We start from the raw sequence: 26,333 nt of genomic DNA, 5'->3' as shown, positions 1-26,333 counted from the left end.
AACCATAATCAAATTTTTCTAGTCATCCAAACAACTTTGAATATAAAATATGATAAAGGGTTCTTTATGAGCCTTTCTAGCAATTCGACACAACCTTGCGTTAGTGCTCTGCAAATTTTGAAAATGGGGAGAGTTGGAATACCCCCCGATGCTGTGAAAATAGATTCCGGGGAAAAACGACTCAATGAGCTTGGATACAAGCAAGAACTTAAACGAGAAATGGTTATCTTTCCCTTCATTTTTTTTTTCTTTTCTTTAGATATATCATGTAAAACGTTGTACTGTTATTCCTATATACATATGCAAGTATAGATTATGGATGAGAAATTCACTTTTTGTTCCTTGGTTATTGGCAGAGTTTATTCAAGACACTTGCAATAACATTTTCAATCGTGGCACTTTTCGTGGGAACGCCACTCTACGGGCAAAGCTTGCGTTATGCAGGACCCGCAACCTTGATATGGGGATGGGTTGTAGTCACATTCTTCACCTTCTTTGTCGGAGTTGCCTTGGCTGAGATTTGCTCCTCTTTCCCAGTACAAAATGCTTCTTTCCTCTCTCCATAATGTATTCTTCGTTTTAGCTTCTCGTTTCCGTCTCAGTTTCCTGAAAAGTAAATTCGAACTGTAGCTGGTTTCGTTCTTTTTCTTGACTAAAACAAGAGATTTGTATGTTTATCCATCGACAGACCACAGGATCACTCTACTTTTGGGCGGCACATTTGGCTGGACCTAAATGGGGGCCATTGGCATCCTGGTGCTGCGCTTGGCTTGAGACCGTTGGCAGCATTTCTGGAATTGGCACACAGGTTTTTTTTTTCGTTTTCTTTTGGTCTTTGTTCACATCATTAAGTGTGTCTTTTTATTTACTCCTCTTGGGGAATGGGGAATAGGCATATTCAGGAGCACAGGCACTGCAAATGATCATTCTGCTGGCCACTGGAACACACAAAAATGGAGGATATTTTGTTCCAAGGGGCGTGTTTGTGGCAGCGTACATGAGCCTAGCTATTATATGGGCAATACTCAACAGCTTCTCATTACAAGTCATTGCATTTCTGGATATAATTTCCTTTTGGTGGCAGGTATATATTGCGAACGCATACATACGCCCCTTCAAATTGAAATCCTCTTCACTTGCTTTAGTGCTAGTACTGGACACAATTTGTAGGTGATTGGCGGTGGGGTGGTGATAGTAATGCTTCCTCTGGTAGCAAGGACTACGCAACCAGCTTCATACGTGTTCACCCACTTCGAAACATCTCCTGGATCGACAGGCGTAAGCAGCATACCGTATGCAGTAATCCTGTCGGTACTTCTCAGCAACTTTTGCCTTGGCGGCTATGACGCTGCAGCTCATCTAACTGAAGAAACTAAAGGTGCTGATAGAACTGGCCCCGTTGCCATTCTTGCCTCCATTGCCCTCATATCAGTTTTTGGATGGGCTTATATCTTGTCTCTCACTTTCAGCATCCAGGTGAGTTCCAAACTTCTTATTTTGCAAGTATACACTCAGGATGGAAAAAGCCAAACGACTACACTAAATTACTAGAATATTTTATTTGACATCGTGTTTTATTACAGAATTTCGAGTATCTATACGATGAGAACAATGAAACACGTGGTAAACTCGTGCCAGCACAGATATTCTATGATGCATTCCATGGAAGGTTTCATAATTCTGCCGGAGCTATAGTTTTCCTTTGTATCGTCTGGGGATCTTATTTCTTTTGTGGACTTTCAGTTACTGCAGCTGCTGCTAGAGTAGTAAGAAAAAACAGCAAACATTATTGTATCAATCCATAATCCTGAAGGGCAATGGCTACATCTAATCCAATTAATTTTCACCATCATTTACAGGTTTATGCATTATCAAGAGATAATGGGATCCCATTTTCACCAATCTGGCGAAAGCTTCACCCGAAATACAAGGTTCCGAGAAATGCAGTGTGGCTCTGTACAGCCATAAGCATGATTCTAGGACTGCCCATCTTGAAACTTGATATCATATTCACTGCACTCATATCAATCAGCGCAATAGGATGGATTGGTGCCTACGCTATTCCAATATATGCAAGGCTGGTGATGGCGGAGAAAAACTTCAAACCAGGGCCGTTCTATTTGGGCAAAGCAAGAAGGCCAATATGCCTCATAGCATTCTTGTGGGTATTGTATACTTGTTCAGTATTCCTGTTGCCTACTCTGTATCCCATCACTTGGAATACTTTCAACTATGCACCAGTTGCCCTTGGTTTGGTTTTCACACTGATAATGCTTTGGTGGTACTTGGATGGAAGGAAATGGTTCAAGGGACCAGTAAGGAATATTGATACGCAAAATGGCATTTGTTGAAGTGCATTTTATACACAGAAAATGATAAAATGAATTTGTATGAGAATATTCGCTATATAACGCCCTCCATTGTTAATCTTAAAACTTGGATGTCTTCTGTATTACATGCGTATTTAAAATACGACAATAAAGTCACAGTAGGAATATAAATTTAATTTTCCTCTTTTAGTTAATTTAAGATTTGCTCTATATTTTCTTCTTAATGAATTATAAATTTATTTAAATTAGGATCAATTACAACTAATATAGATAAATTTACCATGCTTATTTCTTTTTAATAGCCTTATCAATAATATTCTGCTTGTTTTCTTGAGATTTTTTTTCCTCTCTTGTCAAAGCCCTTCTATTTTAAGTTTCAAGAATGTGTATTAGAACAATATTTAGTATCCCTTTTGCACCACGTCATAAATCTTGTGTTAACTAAGTGATCAAACAACCACAGAGCTTTTGTAAATGCCATATTAAAAGCTTATTAATAACAAAACCTCTTCAAGACCGAACAAAGTCAACAAAAAGGCTCCCGGCAACTCTACCTAGTTATTTCTTCAATTGCAGCAGAATAAACTCGATATTTCACCAATCCTGCTCATCTCTAAGAGAGAATCTTGGTTAGGCTGCAAGAGGTCTAGGCATGCTTGGATGCTCCATAGCAAATAGAATCTTACTAATATTGCATGTCACCTTTTTATTATGCCGTTCAATGAGAATCATTTAATTTAACCTTGTTTCCCGAATCATTTAAGTGAGACAAACAGAATATTAGCTAAATTATAATACCTCCGCTACTCTGCAGCTGAGAAATTTCTCTAGTATATTGTTGGATTGGCTTGAACTCTAGTTTACCGGACAAAAGTACAACTATGATTAGAAGTGGCAGCATCCACTCAATGCAAAGTTACAATTCCAGAGTATGAATGCACTACCAAAATCCTGCCAACCGGAAAACAGTTAACATGAAGAATTTTCTCTTCTTTACAAGACACCACCACCACCCCCCCCCCCCCCCCCCCCCACCACCACAAAAACAAACCAAAAAAAAGAATGATAATAAACATCTAGACCGTAACATAAATATACACGTTTTTGAAAAAATTGAACATGATAAGGAGTAGAAACTTGAGCAGAAGCAATGCATACCTTTATTATGATAGAAACAGTTCTTGGGACTCCATCGGTGATGACCAATACTGGACAAGTGATTCTACGGTTAGCCTCCTGGTTGCACTGAGCATCGAGATGAAAAATCGACACCCATCAATCTTATATTCTTCAAGAGGATTCCTGTGACCAAAGCTTCTTACATTTACCTAACAGATTTTCCTTGTTAGAACATGCTTATAGGATACCCAAATTTAGTTAAATCTGAGAAAAGTATATATTATGATATACCGCTGAACTAAGTCGATTCATGTTTATGAGATGATCTCGCCAGAAACAATCTAGAGTCTTGACAAGAACTGCCCTCTGTATTCCAAAGGAGAAAGTCATCAACCAGTAAAACAACAGTAAAATTTCTGAACAACCAGTAAAACAACAGTCCAGAATTCTAGAATCTGGATATGATCCTTCAGGGGTAAAAAAATTCTAGAAGACAAGTAAAACTTCCTTTACACTATTTTTCCACAGAATTGCATCATTTCTAGTAACAGCAAACATATTCATCAAACAAAATTTTACACATTTTCTATGCTACAAAAAGCAAAGCATAATAGAAATAGCATGTCCAGGAAATGACTTGATTTCATCACTCAAATAAAAGGCTGAAAAAACCGGTGAATGAATGAAATTGAATTAACTAGAACTTACACCCACTAAAGCAGTTTATAGAAGACATTGCTTAAAGTTGAAATTTTCATTTGATGGATTTGAGTTTTTGGATTATTGCTCCTATGATGCAACATGTTGTCACGGAACGTGGAAAGTCGTAATCTCCAAGGCCAAAGTTTGGCATAATTTACTGATGTCAACTAAAAGTACCGAGGCAAAATTATGAATAAATGCACCAGGAAGCCCTTAATATATGAACAAATAAAATTATCAACTTGTTTTTGTTTCAATTGGGTCACTCAAACAAAGTTTCCAGTCCACAGAAGAAAATAGCACTTGAAGCAAAAACTTCACCTCAACCTCTTTCATGTACACATCATCATATCGAGATTCTTGTACAACATTCAAATATGAGGCAATAAGAATGTCTCCAAGGTACTTGCGGAGGAGATTAGTGGTTGCCCGATACCTTCCATTCCTGCAGCAGACATATCAGTGGATCATAGAATACAAAAAATTGTAGAAATACGTCCAAGATACAATAGCAATTGCCAATTATACATCTTTATCAAGATTGTGCTCACTTGGTCAAATCATCAGAGCAAATAGCAAGCCAGCGTTTTAACGAAGAACTCTTCCTGCGGATTCCTCTAAACAAATTTGGAGGCTTTGGCAAGTCTGGGAAGTAAAAGTTGTTAATGTCTATGGAATTCAATTCAGGCAGCTCCTCAATGGATTTGAGCAAAGTATCCCCAGATATCCCTGCAAATAAGTCTGGGAAAATTCCATTTCATAAGCATTTATGTTGAGAATTAATTATCCAACCGGTGATTATAAATAAGCTTACCGTCCAATATCTTCCCTGCAATTGCAATAAACTCCTTCAATAACTTATCCAAACTCCAGTATCTGGGATGCTAGCAAGTGAATTAATTAAGGAAATTTAGTAAGAATTGGTGGGAAGCAGTATACGACATTTTAAAGGTAAACCAACCTACCTTTAGTGGATCAACATTTCCAAAGATGATTTCATCTACCACTGCTTGCATGTACCTATAAGCAGCTCTCTTCAATAACAATAAATATTTATAGCTAAACTTAAGAATTATACAGTCATCCATCTGATACAAAATGAAAAGAAGCATTCAAGTCTCATATGCCAACATAATGAAGTGGGAAAATAATCCTTGGAATCCAAATCAAAGAAACCTCTATGTGTTCATAAACGAGCAAAATGAGAGAAAGATAGCAAGCAGTAATGGATTCTAATATTCTCTCACCCATTTTTCTACACTCTAAACCGAAAGTTCTAGTAACATGAATTCACCACACTTCACAATTTCACTCTTAACAATGATACAGGTGATAAGTGATATTAAACTCTCTACTGTAAACAGCATGCAACTCAGGTTACATTATGGCTATCCATCCTACTAAGTCAATTATCAATGCCGCAGAGTTTGGTAAAAATTTCACTAAGAAAAGACAGTGAAGGTGACTTTGTTAATCAACCAACAATACTGTCATTTCTATCCTCCATTTTTTTAAAATTCTTTTCAACATTTGCTCAGCCGTTTTGTTAAAAGCAATAGACTTGTGAAGGGGTACTGCTAAGGGATTTGTAATATAATTCGTATTGAAATCAGGAAGTCAGCTACAATAGGTAATGAATATGTGTGTATACTGTACACAACTTCATAGAGGCCCTTACTGGAATATCTGCTGAGAACAACTTTCATTAGCACCCGTTAGGATTGATTGCCTAAGGTCATACACATGCTTCCTTTGAACCTGATAGAAGAAGAATGAACAAAATTAGCGCAATCATAACTAATGATTGTAGTATCAAAGGATATCTGTGTATGTGTTTACAATACCGAACCAGTTTAAGTTTAACAGGAAAAAGTGCAAAAGAAAAAGTTTGGGACTTTATGATGAATTTATCTTTCTTGCCTAACAATTTCGGGGCAGTCTCCTTCATGATTCTTAAGTTCATTAAGACCCAATCAAATCCATGATTTACCAACGACTTCGGCAGGGTACACAAATGAAACATTATGAAATATTTTTACACATACCTCTAATACTTCATCAAACTCAACCAAGCTCTTCCTTATGCCAAAGTAGTACTTCTCTGCACTAATTTGCAAGCCTAAAAGCTAAAATTCGTGATGGTCCAGATCAGTCATGAGATGATGGTACATTTAAATTTGAATAAAGAAAGACGATATACATGAAAAAACAAATTGCAAATGCCATCAAGAACATGAGGTAGACCATCACCTGTCTTACAATCGCATCACCTTCAATTGGCATATCCTCATCATTGGTAATTCGTGATATAAGATCTACAGCCCATGAAGTGTCAAAACTAAACTTTTGAAACATCTCGTCTTGCAAGCTGTTACACAAGTAGACACTACAACAATTGACTACCACAACAATGTGGAAGAAAAGTGTTATGGTATTCTTGGAGCAGTCAATCAAATTTTATATTTTTTTAGAACCATTAGAACTGTGTTTTATACAAAATAATTCACATCATTAATCAGACACAAGAAATAAAGCATCAAAGTCGTGTGCTAAAATTTCTCTTCAAGCATCTTCAGGCCAAACAACCATGGCAAAAACCAAGTAGCAAGTTGCATTTATCTTTGTCTATACATATGGAATCTTAAAAAATAAAACTTCATATTTTTCCCCCATTATTTTTTATTCTGATAAGTGCATGACAAAAGGACTTTAAAGGTCACCCATCGATCTTACTTTCAGTCCATCTATTCATCGCTTGAAACTGTCAATCTGGTTTTTTAGTGTCAGAAAATTTGGGCAGACCGCTTCATTTCATCACTCATCCGCTCTCCGTAAGCATTGGAGTTTGAGCAAGTGACTCATTTTAGTTATTAAAAAGAATGGGAAAAGCTACACAGAAATGTGTCTTGTCTGCTCAGAAGCATGTAAGATATAGAAAAAGATAAGGCGGGCATCCATTGATTTGCAGTCAATAGATCAAAGTTGATCAAATCAAGAGTTTCAAAAGGCCCAATAATTGTTTTAATGAAAAGAGCATTTCTGTCCCAAGAAGATGCATTAAGCTTTCAAACAAGAGGGTTAACTTATCAGGAGAGGGTTAAATTTTTGCAGCTCCAAAAATAAACTTATAGTGTCCATTTCTCTCTCTATCTTTTTAGGATGAAAAATTTTTCTTATTGATTTTTACAGTTTTGAAATCATTGATTATTAGAGTTTCTTATAATTTAAGTGTGAAAAGAGCATACAGTTAACAGAAACAATTAATACTTGTACGGCTATGAGTTTATAATTTTATTCAAGAGGAAAACAAATCGCAAGAGGCACAGTACCTCACCATAAACCGTGTTGATCCAGGATCCCCTTGCCGTCCTGCTCTGCCACGAAGCTAGAAAAATCATTGTCATAAAAAAATTAGAACTATCTCTGAGTTGGATGACAAAGTACTGTAACAACAAATAAATTACTAATTTGCAACATAGAGAAGCTTCAGATCATCAAGTTTAACTTTATTCGTTGCATGACAGCCATGAAGAAAAGCTGTTGAAAAGAAAGCAATGAAATGAAACATGGATATTATATATTCTTTCATCATGTCTTTCAGCTATACCTATACCATCAGCTTTCAAGTTGCTTCAGTATCCCATGCTTTACTCTTTTCTCCACCATCTCTTTCTCATTTCCCCTTAACTATATTCATCATGCTCTCTTAACAACTACAAACTAATAATATCACCAGAGAAGACATGGACGAATAGTCAATTTTAGCAACATATATACAAAAGCAGTGATGAACAAATTTTAGTTACCAAATTTAAACTAGCTGAACTAAGCCCAATTAAACAAGGATGGATAATTTACATAGCCTGTTGAACAACTGACTTATATCATATCTGATTGAGAGAGTGGGGGGGTAGGACACAACAAAAGGCACAAGCTTAGACACTGTTTAGTTGATTAAAAAAGAAGAAGCAGTTTTCTTGATTTTGACTGCCAATTGTTTAAGCAAATGTAGCATATAAAGAATAAATATACCTTCTGAAAACTAATTAAATGGACTGTTTGATACGAAATTGCTTCAACTATATTTTCGCTACATTCAATTGCTCACCTGGTTATCTATTCTCCGAGACTCATGCAAAGATGTCCCAATCACATGAAGCCCCCCAAGTCTTTTCACTTCAGACCCTTCATTGGAACAGTGAACTTCACAGTCCTTTAAAACTGAGAGATAAGTCAGAGCTACAGTAGGGCCAAGAGGGTACATCGCAGATTGTTTGTCAATGAGCTTCTGTAACTCTTTCAGATTCATCGACTGACTCATTTCCACAGATTCAGAGAAAAATGATTTTGCCTCTTGATATGTCCAGCTCTTACCCTCAGCTTTGCCAACATATTTAGCTGTGATTCACATGTGAAATGGAAAAAATGCCATCACAATAAGAATAAATAACATTGTGATTACTGTAAAAGTATTTATACAAGATAACCCGGAATATTTTTTTTTTGGAAAAAAAAAAGTGCAGTCACAAACCCAATAGGGCTGCCTTAGCTAGCAAAGCTAATGATGATGATCCAAGCTTTATCTCGGACAGTACCTACATCAAAAGAATAGTTAAAATCTAAATTTGTGTGACAGCTAATAGTAACCCAAGTAACCACCTTCGGCGAGCTAGTTTTGTCATCAACTTCAACATTAAGGGCCTCTCGTGTCAGAAGCGGAAGCAATCTGTCCTCTATAATTTTCTTTGCAAGCATCTGTATATATTACAACACCGAGTAAGAAGTCAATTCCCTTAATATCAAAAGAAGCTCCTAACAAAGATATAACAAATAAAAATGCATGAGAATATGCAAGTACACATTTTATTACTGTCAATACTCAGAAACAATGCTAAAGTGCAATTATGTCTACAATTTACAAAGTATAAAATAAATCATCAAGCAAGCAGACTTACTTTTGGATTTCCTCCCAAAATTATATCAGTTCCCCTGCCGGCCATATTTGTAGAAATGGTAATAGCATATTTTCGCCCTGCCTGTGCAACAGTTTCAGCTTCCCTTGCAGCATACTGAGGAAATAATGGCAAATTACAGACTGGTAAAAGTTACGTAATGATAGGTTATAAAACAAAAATCCTATATCAACAATTTTTATCCACATAGCATTTAGTACAAAATTAACAAACCTTGGGCCTTGCATTCAGTACATTGTGAGGAATTCCCTGTTGCTTCAGCAGATCTGACAAGTATTCAGAATTCTCAACACTGCATCAAAAAGATAAGAAACAGCAATTTGAATATTTAACAAATACATCTAACCAATAGCGTAACTTTCCTCACAAAAAAAAAATAAATAAATAAAAATAAAGATAAAGATAAAAATAAGTTAATGGAAAGCAGAAATTTCATGATTGGTACTTAAAGCTAAATAATTAGCATTTGATGGCAACAAAGGATAAAATGTGCACCTAAATGGTAAGAGGACAAGAATTAATCTAATGAAATGACAGCACATAACACTTATATGTTCTCCCATCAGGGAATAATAGCAACACTGCAATAGCCAGACAATATTCCTTTCTGAAAAAGTTTCAATCATAGCCTACTTAACATGGTAGACATATTCTCATTGGATACAGACACTCTCATCCCCAATAGTGTTTGACTTAAATTTAAATCTGATTACAAGTCAGCAAACCAGCTGTATTGAAAAAATAAAGGTCCTCTCTTTAGTGAACAAATCACATCCATGCAAAGCAGATCCAAACTTTCTCTTCATACAAGAAGGGCTAATCCAATAGCTAATCATCCTTGTAGGATTCCTGACCTCCCAGTGTGAGCAGTTATAAACCATTCAAGAGTACAGCAGAACCCTTGAAAGCCCAAAATAAAATATAAAAGAGCAGCAGCACTGACAAGATTTACCAACTCAAAAATGGTAGAAATAGGAGCCAGTTTCATTATTTTTCAATGCATGCCAACTTGCAAGTCTACTGCCTCCAACCAATTGTAAGATGGACAAAGGTACAAAGGCAGCTCTTAAATAGGAAATTTCCAGATCATAAAACTTATGTATAAGATAGAAATTCCAATTACGTATGCCAGGAAAAATTTGCTCAATATGCAGATTGCAATGCAAGCTACTTTGAATTGGATACACATTTTAAACATTATAACACCTAGCAAAATTTTTTTACTAGGCTACAGATGTAAGGATACGATAATTTTGCCATATAAAATATTGAATCCGCACTATTCGTCATTCACTATTCTAATACCATCAACCAGAATTTACCTAGTGGTGCCAACTAAAACAGGGCGGCCAAGTCTGAACATGGATTCAACTTCTTGACGAGCATATTCCCATTTCCCCCTAGCAGTCTGAGAAAATGCAGAATTCAAAGTATAACTCATTTTGAAAACAAAAGTTAGATCTTTTAATGCTAGTTTCATCTCAAAAAATGGACAACAAATATACAATGACCTACAGCAAAAGATTGTATGGGTAAATCGACACGAATATTTGGCAAATTTGTGGGCACTTCAATAACCGGCATCTCGAACATTTTCAAGAATTCCTTTTCCTGAAATGACACAAAGCAAAAATGTTGCATGAAAACTGAAAATAATTATTGCTTGAATAGAATGATAGACTTCGTATGATCATCCTTACTTCAGTTTTTGCAGTCCCAGTCATCCCTGAGAGCTTTGGGTAGAGCTTAAACAGTGACTGGTATGTGATTTGAGCCACAACAACTGAATCGGCCTTAACATTGAATTAGAGAAACACAACCATAACTAATGTAATTGTTGTTGAAAATAATCCAGGAATATGTTCAATAATATTAACATGTACCTGAATCTTTAAGCCCTCTTTAGCCTCTACAGCTTGGTGAATTCCTTCTGACCACCTCCGTTTCTCTTCAACTCTGCCAGTCAGCTGCAGAAGTTTCATAAATCATTCATCTAATGAGTATGAAACAAAGCACCTCAAAATGTGGTAGCATTGGTTACATCATCATATGTATCATTTTTGTCCAAGTTCATGATTTCATGATAGATATACTGAAAGTTGGTTTGTTAAATTCAATCCATGACATTTTTTTGGAACAGATTGCAATAATCAAAACCTAATAAATCAATCACAGAGATGCTGCTTAAGAGGCTGCAGAAGCATACCTCTTTTGCAATTCCATGTGTATTCACTCATCTAATTAAAATATTAAACATAGCCAGGCTTTTTGGTGTCTGAGCAAGCAACTAATAATGAAACAAACAATTATTATCTTTGGGATAACAATCATAGGTAAAGACAGACGTGCACACAACAGACAATATCACACCCACACACAAAAGCAAACATGTATATATTTGCTAATACGAAATTCATTACATGTTGAAATGCAAAAAAGGGTGAAAAAGTGACAATAGGCATTAAAATCAAGCCACCAGATAGATGTTATTCTAATACCTCATTAATTATAAGAGCCTTCCCATTCCTAACAATGTACTGGACATCCCGTCGATAAAACTCTTTAGCTTTCAGAGCATTCATCACAAATCTGCAAATTATCAATGATAACCACGAGGATGAAAATTGAAATATTAGCCAGTGCAACTCTGGTCAGGATTTGGTATTTTAGAACTGACCAGACCTTTTTCTTTTTATCCAGATTGATTCCAAATCACAATATTTCACAACATGTTCAATGTAGAAATAAAATAAAATAATATATATATATATATATTATCGGGAGTACAAATGTTCTAAATATTTACAAGAAAGCTTTAACAAGAGTCCAGTAAAGAATAAAATTTATAAAAAAGCAAATAAAGGATTTATTTTGAAGTTCCCATGTTTAGTCAATCGCAGTAATGGATTTACAGATAGAAACAGGACTTTCATATTCACCTTGCCCAAGGATCATTTTCATCCCATAGATCATTAGTTTCAAGAGCCATCTCAGCAAGAGCTATTCCTTCCTCAGTCAATTCGACTGAATTATTCTTAAGTTCCACAGTGTAATGCTGTCAACCACATTGAGGCAGAAAGAAGTTACTTTATTTATATCAGTGCTTTATGTATAATATAAAGTTCTAATATACTTGTCAGCTGAAGAGCAGCTGAGGTACTTGAAGTTGTAATAAACACGAAGGCAAGGAATTGGACTTACAAGACCCTGCACCAGCAGCTCAGCAACTTTTGCAGCTACTGGATATCGTGCAACATCTTTACTAGCCTGATATGCAAAGGGAGAAGAGGAAACATCTATTGTGAAGCTACTTTGCAATTTTTAGTTCAACTCAAAAAGTTTGTAACCTATTTGAATACCAATAATTGATAAGAGATTCTACAATAGCTTCCATATAATTGATCGAGAGCGGCCACCAAAGAAGCAGCCCTAAATTACCTCACCACTTATTAACAATGGATTTCTCCCCTCATCAATGAGAACAGAGTCAACTTCATCAACTATCGCAAAATGAAATGGCTTCGGCCTGTTTTTTGAGTTATTCAATATTGGTCCATTAAAATAAATAAGAAGAAATCTGAAAACAGTCCTAAAACATACCATCTCATCACAAGTTGTTCACTATTTGCAGCAAGATTATCCCGCAAGTAATCAAAACCAAGTTCCTGAGGGCATTCAGAATGATATTTTGCGTCAGAAACAAGAAACATTTGGGTGGAAGGCACCGAAATGCCATTCAAGTGCAGTTAGACACGTCAACAATGCACCCAAGTAACCGCCATTAAGTCCAAAATGAAACAACATGCACTTACCAACTAACAGGAAAATGTACTAAATCACCACGAGTTAGGAATGACTTACAGAATTGTTGGTGTATGTTATATCACATCTGTAATTGGATCTTCTCTCTTCAGGAGTCATCCCTCTCTAAATATGAAAGCATTAGCAGATAAAATTACAGTTATTTGCAGGAAAAGTTTTAGAATTTTAAGTGATTCAAAACAATGTTTCTTGCAAAACAAAGAGGCTTTCCAGGAATCAGCTTCAGTCGCTCAAGCCTCCAGCATATTATTCTTGGAATTCAATTTTTAGTATTTCTTACTCTGTAGTGAATATATACCTGAATAAGACCAACTGAAAGACCTAAGAAGCGATGAACACGCCCCATCCACTCAGCATCTCGTTGAGCCAGGTAATCATTAACAGTCACCACTGTCAACAAAAAATGCAACATCATCAGTGTCATGCAAAAAGGATGCAGTGTAGCATTGCTTGAACTACAGGTTCCATCAAATTGCAATATACTGTAAGAAGACCACTGCTGGGCTTTGGGGGAAAAAATCAAATTACTTGCATGCGATTGGTCACCAGAATAAAAAATGTGTAAAAGCACCACTCACGTAATTATGTCCCCCTTTGTTTAACATTCTTTTGATTATTATATCCATCATATTCTATAAAACTGTTCATTAATTTCTCATGCCAGTACTTCAAGAATTTCCACATTCCTTACCGCCAATATAAGCATTCTGATAGGCCACCAATTAGGTACACATATGCGCGACGCAAGAGAGGAAGTACCTAGCTGCTAATTACCTTGATTTACGGGCAGTTTGGGAACATTGTTCGGGTATGAATATGGTAACCAATATCTGTCATAATAGCCATGGAATCTGGGTATTTATGGGTAGGAATTATTTATGATAATATGTAGTCAATAAAAGGGGCACAAGGGAAAGTGTATGGATATCGAGAATTATTTGTATTGAGCCTTGGCTCTGGGAGAGAACCAGGTCTCTCGAACTACGTGGCTGCTAGCTTGTTCCTTTTAATTTCAATAAAACACATATCCCTTTCCTGTCAAATTATCTACTTCCTCTACAACAAAATCGAGGGTCTATCACATTCCTTCAAGAATTTCACGACTCTTCTTTTCTCCAAATTAGAAACCCATAAAGAATGGCCATCTGGGGGTCAGCTTCCAATAGTATCATTTTTCATGTAAAGCACTAAAGCTTATTGACTTTGAAATTTTACATTTCCTGAAAGCTTAAGCTCCAAAGTAATGTAAAATCTCTTTTCATTTTTTTTTTGTTTTGGGTTTCGGCAGTAGCCTACCTTAACTTTTAGAGAATAAATGTTTTCACCTTAGTTAATTTTTTTAAGTTTCCATGACCAAAGAACTGATTTCATTGAAGGAAAAAAAAAATACATAAGCTGCATCAATAACAGAATTCAAAATAGTGCAAGTGCTTCCAAACTCAGAATGGTGAATCAAATTCACAACTTGTATCCACAAACTTTTAAGGCAAAAATGTAATTTTAAATAACAAAAAAATTAAATTAAATCTTAACCTTTCTACAATTTGGAGAAACAGGTATTTTCAGTGAAAAGAAAGGACGATACTTTTAGAAAAAACCATCAATCATAAAGAAAAAAACATATTGTAATCTACATTGCACATGACACTGATATACATGATACTGCATATCCAAGTAAACAACTATCAAAGAATGTGAAAAAATTCCACTTGGCATCCAGCAAACTGATTCAATCAGTCTGGTTTAAGAAGAAACAAATTAGTTTTTAAGGAATGGAAAAAAATTCACAATGTAATTTTTTTTGTTAGCAACTAAACAAGTAAACCAAACAACAAAGCATTCACAATTCAAGTTTGGAATTTCCAAACATAACAATGCAAACAATTAAACTATCTCAATTATGTACTGATAACTTCAGAAATATGCTTTAAAACCCCTTCGCAGAGATAAACAAGTTCTCTAAGAAAATTAACAACCACAGCTGTTTGCTGAAAAGCAACCACTTCTAGAAATTTCAGAATAGACAACATACCATGGACACCCTCACCAGTCAACGCATTAAGATATGCAGCTAACGTAGAAACCAATGTTTTTCCCTCACCCGTTTTCATCTCGGCAATGGACCCATCATGAAGCACAGCACCCCCAATAATCTGACATTAATTGCAACATTAGGAAACACAAAGACCCACGTCTAAACAAATAGCACATTTCCACAAATAAATTAAGACATAAATAAACATATATGCATAAATTCAACCACATTTTGGTATGAGCATCAATGCACGCTTGCAGATGTAAAAAAAAAAAAATCTGCAGACAAGAATAGTTGCATTCACAAATATCTGCACAGATAGACAGAGAAAGACGGACCTGCACGTCAAAATGGCGCATACCAAGCTTCCTTCTAGCAGCTTCTCGAACAACAGCAAAAGCTTCTGCAAACAAGTTAATATAAGAACAATACGATAATATAACTCTACAAAAAAATCCAATAATATTGAAACACTAAAATTTATGGCTTCTAACCAGCCTGAATATCTGCTAGCGTCTCCCCTTGTCTCAACCTTTGCTTAAACTCAGCAGTTTTTGCAGTCAACTACATAGAACAGAACACAATGCGTTATTCTCCTAATTCAGATAAAAATACTAAAATCATCTGAAAACCAATGTGAAACACAAACCTGCTCATCCGAGAGACTCTTAATCTGTGGCTCAATCGCATTAACAGCTTCAACGAGACGATAATAGTCCCTCACAACCCAGTAATTCAGGCTCGTAAAATCAACCAAAGTCTTCCTAACACGACTCAAATTCTCCTAAAAAAGATACCAGGACCAAAAAATGAAATTAAAGATACATCAACGGACAAGCATTTCATCAAACACGGGGTGGGCAAACAAGAGTAGACAAAATGAAGCAAAAGAAAAGACCACCTTAACAGATGCATTAACCACAGTGCTGCGAGTAAAACGGCGCCGCTGATGGAAACACGGAGATGAAGTGAAGTGGAGAACGGAGAGGGGTGGTTTAGTGCAGAGGAGTGTTGTACGTCGAGAAGCTGATGGTTTTATGGAGAAAAAGAATGAAGGGTTTGCGCAGAGAAGAGTTGGTACCGTGGCCATCGTTCAGCTTCTGTATGTTACTAAGCTCGATTGCATGTCCAAGACTTCAAAATTTCACACAATTAGGTAGGTTTTGGCTATTTTACGGCGATGTGCCAAAGCCGGAAGAAGAACTCCCGCGAAAATTCTTTTTCAACGAACCTACACCTTTTGATTTTTATTTATATATGATTTTTATTTTTTCCCCCTTAAGTTGCAAGTTATTCACTCAAATAATTTTCTTTTCACTTCTTCAGCAAATCTATTTGATAAGTGGATTCAGCTACGGTACAACTGTGATACCGTATCACGTTTTTTGTCCTTATTGTAAAGTGTCGTTAGATGCAAAACGATTGAATCCAACGATCAAAATCGCTTAATAGATTATTGAGGCATGAACTGTCAACCGTTGAAGCCAGTTATCATCAGAACCTTTCTCCAACTCTTGATCTTCATTCTCCTCTCCCTGACCATCAACTTTTTCTCCAGACCTCTCCTCTGACCTGGTCTCACCCTCATTGCTATCAGATTTCTTCTTACCATCATCTGAATCAGATTTGTTGCAAGCAATTAATTTATTCCCACAACTGGCTTTTGAGTGCGAAGTAGAAGAAAGCTAAGTACAAACACACTCACAAGGCAAGCATTTCTTCAAACCGAATTATTTCCCACATCACACATCCAATGACAAGAGTCCCCTGGTTTCTCTATTCCGCTTTCCCTCTTAATCATTTTAACAAACAGCTTCAATACACAAAGATTATAGCAAAAAAAGGAAAAACAATGGCTATGTTAACGCTAGGTGATGACGAATTAAGTCTAATCTTTCATTGGATCAACGATTCAAACAACAGAAACTCGTTCTCTCTTGTTTGCAAGCGATGGCTAAGAGTTAGGGTGAAACCCGTTTGTCTATTCGGGTCATTGAACTCGATTCTTTCCAAAGTTTTCTACCCAAATTCCCAAATTTATGCTCATTTGAATCAACGAGATTTCTCAGCAATGCCCATCTCCAATTTGTAGTCAAAACATGACCTAAAATGCAGATTTTTTATGTTAATCTCAAATAAAAACGTCAAGATTTTGATGATGTTGGTGATGATGGTATTTGTGCTATTGTAAATGGGTGTTCAAAGTTATGTAAAGTTTCATTGAGAAGAAGGAGAAAGAGTACTGGGAATGTTGGGTTTATTTCGATTGTTAATAAATTAGCTCAAGGTTTGACCAAGTTGGATTTAGGGAGGTGTAGTTTGATTAGTGATCAAGCTTTGGATGTCATTGGGACGGTGAGGACAATTTGGGTTCTGAAGTTGGATTGCTGTTCATTGATTACCAAACTTTTTCTTAACCGATTTCTCCGGTTTGTTTTGAGACAAACGTGGTCATCTCTTGTGCATTAGATCACTTGCTTTTAAATCCAATGGTTACATGAGATAAAGACAAAAAGAGTGGTATGGTATCACGGTTGTATAGTAGCTAAGTCCTTGATAAGTATATATATTACCGCTCACACTAAAATTTTATCATGGTTAATGTTTTAAAATTTAAGATTAAATTTAGACGTACAAAGCTATAACAAGGATGCATTGCACATTGATTTCGGAAATATTTCCTTTAAGTTTTAATGCGATTTTGTTGAAATAAAAAAAAAAAATTTATTTTATGATTTTCACATTTTATAACGTAACAAAGGGGTTTTTATTTAAATATACGCAAAAAATATATGCTTGATAAGAAAAATATAAAGCACACATAAATCACCTCTAAAACACAATTTTTTTTATTCCCATACCACTTCACTCAACACAACAAAAATTCACTCTACACTCTCAAAATCATTTATGAATAATTAATGTGTTGAGATTTTAGATTACAACTAGATGCATTGTTTGTCCAATGAATAAAGTATTTTAAACTTTATACTGACTTTGTGTTATTTATTCATCTTCTTGACATTATATTATTTTATGATTTTGTTTGGTTTGTGATAAATAACAAAACAACTCACATTTTCATTACATTTGCATCATATCAATGCTATGTGATGGATTTTCTAACTATATTTGTTGAAATCTCATGTTGTTCTTAAAATTTTGTTCTGCACCCGTTTTACACGACTATAGTGTTACCCCCTAGGTAAATCTCACATCGGTAAAGTATATGAGAGATATTGGATTTATAAGGGATGATCCACGTCTTAATTGGCAAAACGCGTTTTGGGGTGTATGGGCGCCCCAAGAATAAAATCGTGCGAGACCCAAAACGGATAATATCTTACCATGTCTGGGTTGGGTCATGACATATAGTGATGCAAGTATGCAAAATATTCTAGTTTTTATGATACCCTAGCATTTTATTTGTGCAAAAAATATATTTTTTTCTCTAAATATGTTCTCTTACTATTACTAGACTGTAGCCATGTATTTTAGTAAGTTATACAATTGATGTCGTGTATATATGAAATTACATGACTACAAACGTGCAAGCGTGTAAAATGTTCCATTTGTTATGAAACCCTAGCGTTTTAGTAGTGAGAAAAATAATTTAGAGAAGAAAGATGTAATATGACTATTAATTAGACTATAATCGTGTATTTTTGCAAGTTACACGACAAATGAATTTACATGACTATAGTCATGCAAATGTGAAAAATGTTGCAGTTGTTATGACATCTCCGCATTTCATTAGTAAAAAGAAAAATATATTTTTTTCACTAGATGTGTCCTCTGACTATTTACTGGACTATAATCGTATATTTTAGTAAGTTATACAACTATTGTAGTGTATGTATGAACTTACACAACTATAATTGTAAAAGTGTGTAAAATATTCCGGCTATTATGAGACCTTACGTTCTATTAGTGCTAAAAAAATATTTTTTAGAGAAGAAATATGTCATTTAACTATTTATTGGATTGTAGTTGTGAATTTTTGTAAGTTACAGGACTGTTATCATATATGTATGAATTTACACGATTAAAGTCGTGCAAGTGTGAAAAATATTGCATTGTCTGACATTGAGCCTGGATGAATAAAGGTTGGCCATGAGAAATTAGGATAGTATCACAAGGCAAAGAAAAGTTACGTTGTAAGAGTGATAAATGCAGTTCTCGAGAACATAATCGACTAACTTATAACACGCCAATTTCACTGTCTAACAATGAGCCTATAGTAGGATTGAATGAAATAGAAGCACATGTAATATACTCAACATTACATACTAATCCATTTTATTGTCTTAATTTCTTTCATATATGTATTAGTTAGCTAAAAAATTTATATTTTCTTATTTCACAGGTGGAAAAACATGTTTATTTGGTTTATGTTGTTTCTAAAGGGAGGCGACTAGGGGTTTATAATAGATGGGCTTAGTGATTGGAGTAAATTAATAGTTTTGATGATTGAGAAGCAACTTATGCTATTTTAAATTTTATTTATGATTTAGACTTATTTATGATTTGGACATGTAATCGACCTATGTTGTTTGATGTAAAAAAAATTTTATTGTTTGATAAATTAATGTTTGATACGTTACAACTTATGTTGATTATGTTATCATTCTAATGAGTATTTTAGGTAATTTTTGTTTTATGTTCATGTACTCCACTATAGTCTTGTATTTATGAAGTTATCTGATTGTTGTCATGCATATATAATTTTACTCTACAACCATTTATTATGACAGGAACAATTGATATTTAAGTGATGCTTAATGATTTACAAGAGTCAAGTGATCAATAAAACACAAGAAGATACATCAAAGATATAGTGAAAGGTGTGTGCATTTATGAAGATAATCGACTATAGTTATATAATTATAAAGTTACCTGGCTGTAGTCGTGTGCACGACTTGGTCGTGAATGATTTTAAAGCATTAGGTATTAAATTAGGGTAATTCGGTAATTGTACACGAAAAAATGTATAGGTGAAAAAATTTGAAACATGAGGGATGTATTTAAATAAATACGATATTTTTAGGGTAAAGCGGGGACAAATTCCTTCTTAACAAAAATGTAGTTTTCTTTAATAGCCTTATGAAAAATGATATTGTTCAGACCAAGAGGTTGATTGTATTTTTTCAAAGAATAATTCACAGCCCCTCATTTTATATTAACAGCATAATTATATAGAGTGTTACTTACACAAAAAAATGTATATATACATCGGCATTGTTGGGACAATGTTCCATACAGCAGAAATTAGCATTTTGAAACATTTCTGGTTCCTCTCTTGTTCTTTCTGATACATATGACCACGTGCTTTGTTCTTCAAAGATTTATGTGCAGCAACAAGGAGAAAATCTCTGGGATTTGACGGTTGCACAACGCTATCTATACAACATTCAACTATGATTTCAATCAATAAAGCTTAAGCAGTTGGACCATACAGCAAGTAACTCTGTAACTGGTGAGATTTGATCACTTCCCATAATAATATACCTGGCATAACCAAACAAAGATTAACTGATTCAACAATTCAGCAACATTAAAAACTGAAAACAGCGGATGCATTTTGGACTGCTCTAATGCTTTTCAATATGGAACGAACTTCAGTTCAGTATTCTAATGAGCAAGATAATCAATTGAACAGTGCGGTCATTTTTTGTTAAACCAGTGAATTTGATTGAAAGAAATAGGAAGATTTTAATGATCTGTAATACATAATTCATAAATTCACAGTTCTGCTGTCATTAGGATAAGGTCTCAGATAACACATACAACTGTAACAAAGACAAAAACATATAGTGGGAAAAATGATGGCTTACCTTAACAGTCCTGTCAGCACATCCGACAAAAAGCTTTCCTTGCCAATATAATAAAGCTGTAATGACAGAACCACAAGGGATTGCACCAGTAGGTATTACATCTTCTTCAAACTCATCTCCTGCTAGTTCCTACAAATCGTCAACTATTATTGATGAGTATTCAGAGGAGGTTACTAAGTTTGGCCAAAAAAGAATATTATTAAAGGTTAAATCAAGTTTGAAGAAAATTCAAGATGCAAATATGTGTTAATAAGATTGGCTTGATAAGAATGACTTCATGAATATAACTAGATAAAAACAAGTCTATACCTGCACACTGACGGTTTTGTCCCAACCTCCTGTAAACAGCCATTTGCCCTCCAAGAAAACAGCAAAGACAGAACCCTTGTGTGTTTGCATGGACTTCATAAACTTATCATTCCTCCAGACCTGAAGGAAGTGATAATAAAAGAAATTAGTTTCTTTGACCAAATTAATAAGTATTTAAATCACAGCATTCGAAAAATGTGACATACTACAGTGGATGTGTATTACATTGCATTGAATTCAGACTTTCCTCGAACCAATACAGAGGAATCTTTGATGTCAACAATAAAATCATTTTTTCATGACCATTTTTGTGATTACTCTATATGGACGATCCTGAAAAATTCATAAACTGAAAAAATAAAACTAAATCTTCCTCCTCGCTGATATGGTTTCCCACCACCCCATAAGGATGGTTATATTCTCAATGCTTTATAATCAAGCTGATATCCCTATATAAGTCTACAGCCAATGCGCAGCACTATCCCAGTACCACCTTGAGAGTTTAAGATATTTTATTCAACATGTTGTCAATTGCCCATATGTCCATAAAACATGAAAAGATCTACTCCAGCTCAAGCAAGTTTCAAAGAATGTAAAACCTTTATAGATCCACTTTCATGAGATACAACTAGAGTATGCTGGACTGCAGTAAGGGACAAGACAGAGGACACAGCTCCTGAGCTATCTTCCTCCAATACCGTCAAAAGACTATGGTCACTTAGACTCCACAATCGTATGGTTCCATCCCGACTCCCACTATAAAGCACCCCATTACATACTGCTAGGGTCGAAACTGCTGATTTATGACCACTCATTGTGCATGATAGCGTACCATCCTGGAAAAGAGAATAAATTCCAGGTTACGTATAATATTTGAAAAGATGAAGATGTACTTGGAGCAGATCATTTGATAAACAAATTTATTACCAGCAGTGACCATGCCTTAATTGTCCTATCTCCACTGCCTGTATAGAGATATCTTCCTGAAGTGGTCAAAGCATGGATACCACTATATCGCCAATCCTTCTCTTCATTCCATTTCTTCAATGGTTCATGTCCAAGTGGGAAACTAAAGCTCCATACAAATATACCACCTCCACTATCCCCACTTATGCATAATGGTTGGTCTTCATCCACATAAACCACAGCCATGACTTTATGATCATGACCTTTAAATGTATGTACATGAGAAAAGTCCTGCATACAAACACACAGAAGATACTCACTGCAAATGTTTAATAAGAAATAAGGCTACAATACAATACGAAAAAAGGAAAAGAGAAAAAGAAACGAAAAAGAGGATATTTTCTTTCCTGTCATATTAGTATCAACGATATTGCAGATGTGTAGTAGTTGCAGAAAAATTAGTGGGCCTAAATGTCACAACAACTGGCAATATATAATGGTGTTATCACATGAGCAACTGTTCTTTAAGTCTCAATGCACTCAGTTAACATCAGAACCCTTTCCAAATACACTTTGAGTATATCAATATAACTCTCTGAAAGTTCCAGTTAAACTATGAGAAATAACAAAAAAGCAACAGTTTGATCTTTTTTGGCGAATAAATAAATACTTCCAAGTTTTATCATTCATTAGGACTCTAGGACTCTGACAAAGAGTCCACAGCCAAAGTGTTCCATTTATTGAAGAAAAATTATACCATTTTCCATAGCTAACAGGTCTTACATGAATGTGCTAAACTGCACAAATATGTAACTTTAATAGAATTTATCCAATTAAAAATGTAGATAGGAACTACACAAGTTCAAAAACTTCTTTTTCTTCGAAAAATAATCTCAAAAAATTATGATTACTCACACAAAAAGGTTACAGGCACCAAATATAGTTCCATATCAGTTACAGCAATAGGGACCCTTAAATTATAGTTTCCTTCAGAGTGTGTACCTTCAATGACCATACATGGATTGATTTATCAAATGAGGAGCTAAACAAGAAGCCTCCTGCAAGAGAGAAGAAAATATACATTCAGAATAAAGTTGCCAAAGAAACTAAGCTTCATAATCTCCTTATTGACCCTTATTCTAGGAATATACGGGTGCATTTGGTATTGTTTTTCAAATGGTGATTTTATATTTGTTTTGTAATAAAGAAATGATTAGTTTTTGGTGAATATAATGCAGTAAAATCAGAAACAGCAATTTATCATTCTCTACTTTTATTAACAGAGAGTAGAAAATGGATACCATCCACTTCTATCAAATGAAAAATGGAGAGCAAAAAGTGTCCTACCAAACATGTTTTCCATTTCATTGTTTTGGCAGAACAGAAAATGATTGGCCACAAAGAATACCAAACAGCCCCTAAGATTACATAAAGAATGATAGAAAGGTGATAACAAAGGAAAACCGAGGGATTTAAGCACAAGCAAATGGTTTGGCAACCTGAACTTCAAGAATTTTTGCTGAGCAACTTGGTGTGAGCAACAGCGAACCAGGAGAGAACAAAGATTTTACACAAGTGACTATACTACTATTAAAAACTAAGCACATGGATTGAAGGGATGATACTCAGCCAAGGTGAGCATGATCACAGCACACGCATATATATGTACAGAGCTTCTTACGAGTGGACAGTAAAATGTGGATTTTGTGCAGGCAGAGCTAAAAGACAAAAATAAATAAATAAATAAACACGGAGTCCCAAACACTAGAAGAAAAAGAAAGGCATTGGAGTCCATGTTTTCCTGTCTTTTACCTCTACCTATACGAAATCCGTATTTTAACATCCGCACCTAAGAAGTCCTCTGTGTGTGTGTGTGTGTGTGTGTATTTTACTGCTGCGTGTTATTAACATATGCAGTACTATTGCTGTTTTGACGATTAATAATAAGCAATCTTATAACTGACCTTAGTAACTATCTCAAAGTTTCTGAATACAAATATAATCAAAGGGAGAGTAACCTTAGATTTACAAGCGTAGGTTTGCCAAGTTCCAGAAAACAGGAATCCATGGTATGGACTATGAAGAAGGATTCTGTCATCTGGCTGGGAAGATTCCCCTGAAATTAATGTCATACTGAAAATGACGTTCTACACCACAATTTTGGTTTCAGCATGAAAAGGAACTAGGCATCCCCCAATCCTTGACAATACAAAAGACAATCATCCCCAAAGATATCACTTGATCCTAAAGTTTTGTCACTCTGAGGGCATTTAAAATAAGTTGCAGAGACCAAAATGAGCGTTGAATAGCATGGGAAGAACATGAATTATAATAGCACTGTCTTTGCAAATAAGGTCATTGTTTGAAATCCATACCTCCAACGGCTAATCCAGTAACACAATCACGGTGACCCTGCAAGTCCTTAAACTTGACATTTCCCTTTGAGAGACCGTTAACTAAATCTTTGACACCCCCTGCTGCCCTAGCTTGATCAATATCAGCTCCATCACTGTTTTCTGCTCCTAACAACTCATCTTTGTCCTCAGTTTCTAATCTTTCCTTGGGCAAACAACTCAATTCTCCAAGAACCAAACAATGATTTTCATTCTCCAAATTAACCGGCCCAGCAAATCGGATCATTTTATCAAATTCAGGTTTAATAATCAGCTCCCTAATGCACTTCCACACATTGGTCAAAAGTGGACGACAGCCTGGATCAAAGTTTAAACATTGACAGAACATCAGCTGCAAAGACACAAACTCCGAACCAAATTTATTTTCCAACAAATAAGTTACTTTCTCCATCCAAGCCATGTACATCCCCAAACAAGCTATATTATCATCACTTGCTTTTGTGCTAACACAGCGTATATAGTCAATCAGCTCTTTAGTAAACTGTTCACCAATAAGAAGTGAAAGCAAGATACAAGCTACTGGCCAAACATCTGAGCCATACCCAACTGAAAATTCAGACTCCTCACATTCCACCCAAATTCCCTCTTTCTTGAACAACTCATACAACACCTCTGGACTGAAAAACACATTGCTTTCCAAAAAATCACTCAAGAAAAGTCCCACTTCTTTATCACAAATCCTGCTTCCAACACAACCAACTTTGGCAACACTTTTAGTTACCCTCCTTCCCATCACTAAAATGTCATTCAAATCAACATACAAATTCCCAAAATTATCAAAACTAAAGCAAGAAAAACCTAAGCAACCAGCAGTGAACCCTTGCTTATTCAAACTGATCAATGCTTCACATAGTTCCATCCCCATCATCGCAAAACTAGACAATCCATCATTACACAAACCATCTCCATTTCTTAAAAAATCCAGCCTTTCTATCTCATTCAGTCTCTCACACACTAAACACAAAAACCCATCTTCCATATCACCCCACAAGCCCAAAACTCTACAACATTTAATCTGTCTCGAAGCAGTTCTCAAAATCAAATCCAACTGATCTCTCACTTCCACTATCATTCCACTCAAACAATTCATAACTCTCATTAAATAACTATACTTAAACACAGAATCATCATCATCACACAAAGAACCTAGCTTAACAACACTCACCCTTTGACTTTGATTTTCCCTTAAACAACCAAAACGAAAACCACAATCTTCTTCAGCCTTCGCTTCAAACAAAACGGAGTCCTTTGGGAGAACGTACTGCTTCCAAAACGTGTAAAACTCATTCGACCAAGTACGAGGAATGAAATCAAATTCTAGGACATTTTCGAAATTCTTCGGATTTTTAAGGGGTTTTGGAGAAGCGGGGTCGATGAGACGGAGAAGGTCGATGTTTTTGGGGAGAAAGGTGGGGCCCTGCGGTGGATACTTGACGAGTACAGTACACGCGGGGCAGCGAATTGTGAGCGGGAACTTTTGAGGTAGGTTCAAAAGGCAGGACTCGCAGGCCGTGTGGCCGCAGGTGAGCACCCGCGGAATAGTGCACTCCCCGTCGTAGGATTGTAGACAAACCGGACACTCGGGCGGTTCCATGGCACGCGGGCGCGAGACACGACCGTCTTAGTCGCACAAGTCAATACAAGCTGAACCGGAACGCCAGAGTTCAATTCAAAAGGATAATAAAATCTGGATCCTTATTTGTTTATATTTTTCAGAAAATAATATAGTTTGTTAAGTTCTATCAAGTAAGTCCACGACTCTAAATTAAATGAGTAAATGACTGAAATACAGTGCAAAGATGCTCGACACAATATAATTTACCGAAAATACCAATGTAAGGGCATAATTCATTAATTCTACAAAGATACAATAATAATTCTTTGAAAAA

At 35.5% G+C, this 26,333-nt stretch overlaps 3 protein-coding genes across 8 annotated transcripts; 1 reads left to right on the top strand and 2 right to left on the bottom strand.

Annotated features, from left to right (window-relative positions):
- On the top strand, positions 1-2,351 carry LOC102620992 (amino-acid permease BAT1 homolog). The gene is made up of 7 exons (XM_025097117.2): positions 1-222; positions 357-536; positions 689-808; positions 893-1,084; positions 1,171-1,476; positions 1,584-1,766; positions 1,860-2,351. The coding sequence occupies exons 1-7, from the start codon at positions 67-69 to the stop codon at positions 2,349-2,351; spliced, it is 1,629 nt and encodes a 542-aa protein (XP_024952885.2). The 5' UTR covers positions 1-66.
- LOC102621270 (protein translocase subunit SECA2, chloroplastic) lies at positions 1,520-17,306 on the bottom strand. 6 transcript variants are annotated; one of them, XM_006472780.4, is made up of 32 exons: positions 15,883-16,294; positions 15,631-15,765; positions 15,476-15,545; positions 15,320-15,384; positions 14,979-15,099; positions 13,245-13,336; positions 12,986-13,051; positions 12,725-12,789; positions 12,563-12,650; positions 12,326-12,391; positions 12,064-12,179; positions 11,623-11,713; positions 11,008-11,091; positions 10,825-10,917; positions 10,640-10,735; positions 10,447-10,532; positions 9,338-9,416; positions 9,107-9,220; positions 8,811-8,906; positions 8,683-8,746; positions 8,260-8,549; positions 7,481-7,536; positions 6,402-6,519; positions 6,197-6,277; positions 5,830-5,909; positions 5,117-5,171; positions 4,966-5,035; positions 4,703-4,892; positions 4,473-4,596; positions 3,741-3,815; positions 3,489-3,658; positions 1,520-1,758 (listed from the first exon to the last, which is right to left on the bottom strand). In XM_006472780.4, the coding sequence occupies exons 1-31, from the start codon at positions 16,069-16,071 to the stop codon at positions 3,494-3,496; spliced, it is 3,180 nt and encodes a 1,059-aa protein (XP_006472843.2). In that variant the 5' UTR covers positions 16,072-16,294; the 3' UTR covers positions 1,520-1,758; positions 3,489-3,493. The 6 variants fall into 6 exon arrangements, 5 of the variants coding, with proteins under 5 accessions (XP_006472843.2, XP_006472844.2, XP_006472842.2 ...); XM_006472781.4 differs by having other exon boundaries at positions 1,520-1,755; XM_006472779.4 differs by lacking the exon at positions 1,520-1,758 and adding an exon at positions 3,017-3,281 and having other exon boundaries at positions 15,883-16,293.
- Positions 17,307-20,097: 2,791 nt separating this feature from the next.
- Positions 20,098-26,096, bottom strand: LOC112497749 (uncharacterized). The gene is made up of 7 exons (XM_025097116.2): positions 24,406-26,096; positions 23,033-23,088; positions 22,052-22,321; positions 21,724-21,960; positions 21,125-21,244; positions 20,816-20,944; positions 20,098-20,489 (listed from the first exon to the last, which is right to left on the bottom strand). The coding sequence occupies exons 1-7, from the start codon at positions 26,036-26,038 to the stop codon at positions 20,469-20,471; spliced, it is 2,466 nt and encodes an 821-aa protein (XP_024952884.2). The 5' UTR covers positions 26,039-26,096; the 3' UTR covers positions 20,098-20,468.
- Between the last annotated feature and the right edge of the window lie 237 nt (positions 26,097-26,333).

This window comes from Citrus sinensis, chromosome 5, assembly GCF_022201045.2.
Source record: "Citrus sinensis cultivar Valencia sweet orange chromosome 5, DVS_A1.0, whole genome shotgun sequence".
NCBI lineage: Eukaryota > Viridiplantae > Streptophyta > Magnoliopsida > Sapindales > Rutaceae > Citrus > Citrus sinensis.
Note: the sequence above shows the minus strand (reverse complement) of the source record. Positions and strands in the feature narration are given on the sequence as shown.